Source organism: Trypanosoma grayi (assembly GCF_000691245.1).
Source record: "Trypanosoma grayi strain ANR4 Tgr_2677_V1, whole genome shotgun sequence".
In the NCBI taxonomy this organism is placed as follows: domain Eukaryota; phylum Euglenozoa; class Kinetoplastea; order Trypanosomatida; family Trypanosomatidae; genus Trypanosoma; species Trypanosoma grayi.
This window is the reverse complement of record NW_008828295.1, coordinates 1-391: the sequence shown is the minus strand read 5'-3', so window position 1 is coordinate 391 and position 391 is coordinate 1. Positions and strand designations below refer to the sequence as shown.

The 391-nt window shown below is 60.9% G+C and overlaps 1 protein-coding gene across 1 annotated transcript; it reads left to right on the top strand.

Annotated features, from left to right (window-relative positions):
* Positions 1-25: 25 nt before the first annotated feature.
* DQ04_26771000 (hypothetical protein) lies at positions 26-391 on the top strand (the record flags this gene model as incomplete). Its single annotated transcript, XM_009318344.1, has 1 exon — positions 26-391. A coding segment is annotated over one exon (366 nt), but the record flags the coding sequence as incomplete, so codon positions are not given.

Sequence of the window (391 nt, the reverse complement as noted above, 5' to 3'; positions counted from 1 at the left end):
AAAAAAAAAGAAAAATAACTATCAGATGGGGGATCGGAACGACGTGACGGCGACATCGTTCCGCGTGACGGTCTCCGCGGCGGAGCCGTACAGCTTCCAGGCCTGTGCCACCCAGCAGGTGCAGAGCTCGGTGCGCATCACGCACATCACCTTCACGCCTCCCAGCGCGGAGGAGGCAGCAGCGTACATGCAGCACCAACAGAAAGATGCCGGCACCGCCGCCGCGCCGTCTGGCGACAAGAGGAGCAAGAACAAAGACAATGACAACACCAGTGTCGCCGTTCGTCCCGCAACACTCGCGAGTCTTCGCACGCTTTGCGCTTCAGGGAAAATGGAATCGCACCTCGTCGCGTGTTTTCCGTGGACCGTCACGGGTGACGCGGCGTCGGCG